Raw genomic sequence first — 2,889 nt, 5'->3', positions numbered from 1 at the left:
CAAAGATACACCGTCTTAAATATACCACTTACTAGCTAGCATCCCAAATGATCCCTAGAGGTCAGTATACACCGTCTCAATCATCTCCACATATCAGTATACACCGTCTCAACTATACAACTGACTAATTAACATCCATAAGGATCCCTATATATAATTATACACCGTCTTAATTATAAAACAGACTAACCAGCATTCGAAATAAACATATTTTACAAGTAATATTGAGTAACCCGTCATCGTTACCTTTTTCCGATCGAATTAGTCCTTCATGACTAACAAATCTTATACTGCATCCGTCTATCTTAGCATCTACAACCGTCTCATAATAAACAAAGCTAAAAATATAAATTGGGTTTGTAAAAATACATGACGAAAATGAATTTTACTTACAACGGATTGACAGGAACGATAAGAGCAGCACTTTGGAAGGAAAATCATTGGTAACAGATGACAAACGGAGTGGCAGAATAAATTTTAAAATTAAAAATTTGAAAGAGGACGAAAAAGAAGAAAAAGGAAGGGAGAAGAAGGATGATACGTGAGAAAATGAGGGAGCAGCTAGCTAGCTAGCTATTTATTATACGTACGTTTCTTCATCGTTAAGAAATTTCGCTCGTTTTTAAAACCGTCTCGAGTTAATAAAATCGGTTTTACTAAAAGTTTCAGTAATAAAACGGAATCAATAATAAATAAGTTTAATGAGTGGAAATAAAATAAACTCAGCCAGCTAACGGAAATAATAGGAATTCGATTCGAATCGGAGTTATTAACGATTTTTACGAAACTAACGGATATTAATAAAAATTGCTAATTTAGTGAAATAAGCTCAAAATAGCTAATTGGACGGTTTTGTTCCCAAAATCCATCTCGGGCTCACTTAAAACAACTTTCATAAGGACTCGTAAAGAAACAGAAATTATTAAATAAATAAACTCGAACTAACTTCAATAAACTCGAACTAACTTTAAATAAACTTATTAATGATTATTAAAATTAACGTATCGAATTATGATGAAATTAATTAATTAGCTAAGCATATATATATATATAAATCGTTAAATGATGTAATTAAATTCAAAATAGCAATTAAAAGAATTTTATCCAACTTAATAAAATACGGGTGTTATAATTTATTCATCTTGTTATGATTTGTGTAAGAACTGCTTCTTACTCTTTGGTGCTAAATGGTGAGAACTTTGGGTATTTTAAGGGGGCAAAAGGTTTGAGGCAAGGGGATCCTATCTCCTCCCTCCTTTTTACCATTACCATGGAATACCTAAGTAGGATTTTGACTCATGTTACTACTACTATGCCTTTCAAGTTTCATCCCTTGTGTAGCCATCTCAAGTTATCCCACCTCATGTTTGCTGATTACCTACTTCTCTTCTCTAAGGGGGATACTACTTCTATCATGATTCTTCTTAGAGCATTTGCAACATTCTTTGTGCCTACTGGTCTTCAAATGAACTCTATGAAGTCTAACATCTATTTTGATGGGGTTGCTCCTAGTGTCAAATCTGATATCCTGCAGGTCTCTGGTTTCTCTGAAGGAACCTTGCCATTTAAGTATTTGGGGGTGCCTATTTCTGCTGGTATACTCACTGTTAAGAACTGCTCTTGCCTAATTGAGAAGATTACTGACAGAATCCATGGTTATGCTGCCAAGAAATTATCTTATGCTGGTAGATTAACCTTGGTGAACTCTGTACTTACTACTCTATATACCTATTGGGCTTCTATTTTTATTCTGCCAAAGGGAGTTTTAAGGAGAATTGATGCCCTTTGCAGAAACTATTTATGGGATGGATCAACTGAATATTTTAGATCTCCTCTTGTTAGCTGGGATAAGGTTTGTGTACCAAAAGATGAAGGTGGACTTGGTATTAGGCATAGCATTGCCTGGAATCTTGCTTCAATTTGTAATCTCTCCTGGTGGATTTACTCTAATCAGGATAGCATGTGGGCACAGTGGGTACACCACATTTATATGAAAGATGCTCCCCGGTCTCTTTATAAACCTAAACATGATGTTCCTTGGACCTGGAAGACTATATGTAAGGTTAAGGACAAATTCCCAGCTGGTTTTTCCTCTACTGGACTGTGGTTGCCATGTCCTTCTGGTTACTCAGTTAGTAGTGGTTACCAGTGGATTAGACAAAAACATCCTACTGTTACTTGGAATAAAATGATTTGGAATTCCTGGTGCATTTCAAAGCACTCTTTTAGCAGTTGGCTAATTGCTCGTGAAGCCTTGCAGCTGAAAGACAAGCTCTTCATGCTGGGAATTATTCCTGATGACATTTGCTTTCTCTGTGGCTCAGCACCTGAAAACCATCAGCATCTGTTCACTCAGTGCTGTTACACAAGAAAGCTTGTTACCATGCTCAGTCTGAAATTGTATATTTGTCTGCCTGTAGCTAATCTCTTAGTCTGGATGCAAACTAAACCATGGGCAAAAATCAAGAAAAGGGTTACTCTTGTTTGGATTCAAGCCTTGTACTACACTATCTGGCATCAGAGGAATAAGGATAGACTTGAAGGAGTTGTTCAACGGCCTGAACAGGTGTTTCAGCAGCTTCAGTGCCTACTTAAATGTCGATTTTTAGGGTGGCATGTATGTATTAAACGGAGTAGTGATAGGGCTTGGTTTAAGACAGTAACTTATTAGCTGTCCTTTACTTTGCCTTAGAATTGTATCCAAAAATGGATAGTTTGTAATAGCTTGTTTATGATCTTAATGAGAATTTGTAACCTTTCACCAAAAAAAAAAAAAAAAAAAAAAAAAAAAACCTCGGGTGTTAGAATAGCCTACAAAGGTGCATTTTTCAGATCGTGGGGCTAGCTTATTGTCATTTTTGGTTTTGACATAAGCATTACAACCCCAAA

At 35.8% G+C, this 2,889-nt stretch overlaps 1 protein-coding gene across 1 annotated transcript; it reads left to right on the top strand.

Annotated features, from left to right (window-relative positions):
• The first annotated feature begins 1,270 nt into the window (after positions 1–1,270).
• Positions 1,271–2,671, top strand: LOC141594840 (uncharacterized). The gene has a single exon (XM_074414829.1). The coding sequence runs from the start codon at positions 1,271–1,273 to the stop codon at positions 2,669–2,671; it is 1,401 nt and encodes a 466-aa protein (XP_074270930.1).
• The last annotated feature ends 218 nt before the right edge of the window (positions 2,672–2,889 follow it).

The sequence above is a fragment of the Silene latifolia genome, chromosome 8 (assembly GCF_048544455.1).
Source record: "Silene latifolia isolate original U9 population chromosome 8, ASM4854445v1, whole genome shotgun sequence".
In the NCBI taxonomy this organism is placed as follows: Eukaryota; Viridiplantae; Streptophyta; class Magnoliopsida; order Caryophyllales; family Caryophyllaceae; genus Silene; species Silene latifolia.
Note: the sequence above shows the minus strand (reverse complement) of the source record. Positions and strands in the feature narration are given on the sequence as shown.

Bases quoted from the DNA above. Each gene is read 5' to 3' on its own strand.
- LOC141594840 (XM_074414829.1), top strand. From the start codon at position 1,271: ATGGAATACCTAAGTAGGATTTTGACTCATGTTACTACTACTATGCCT.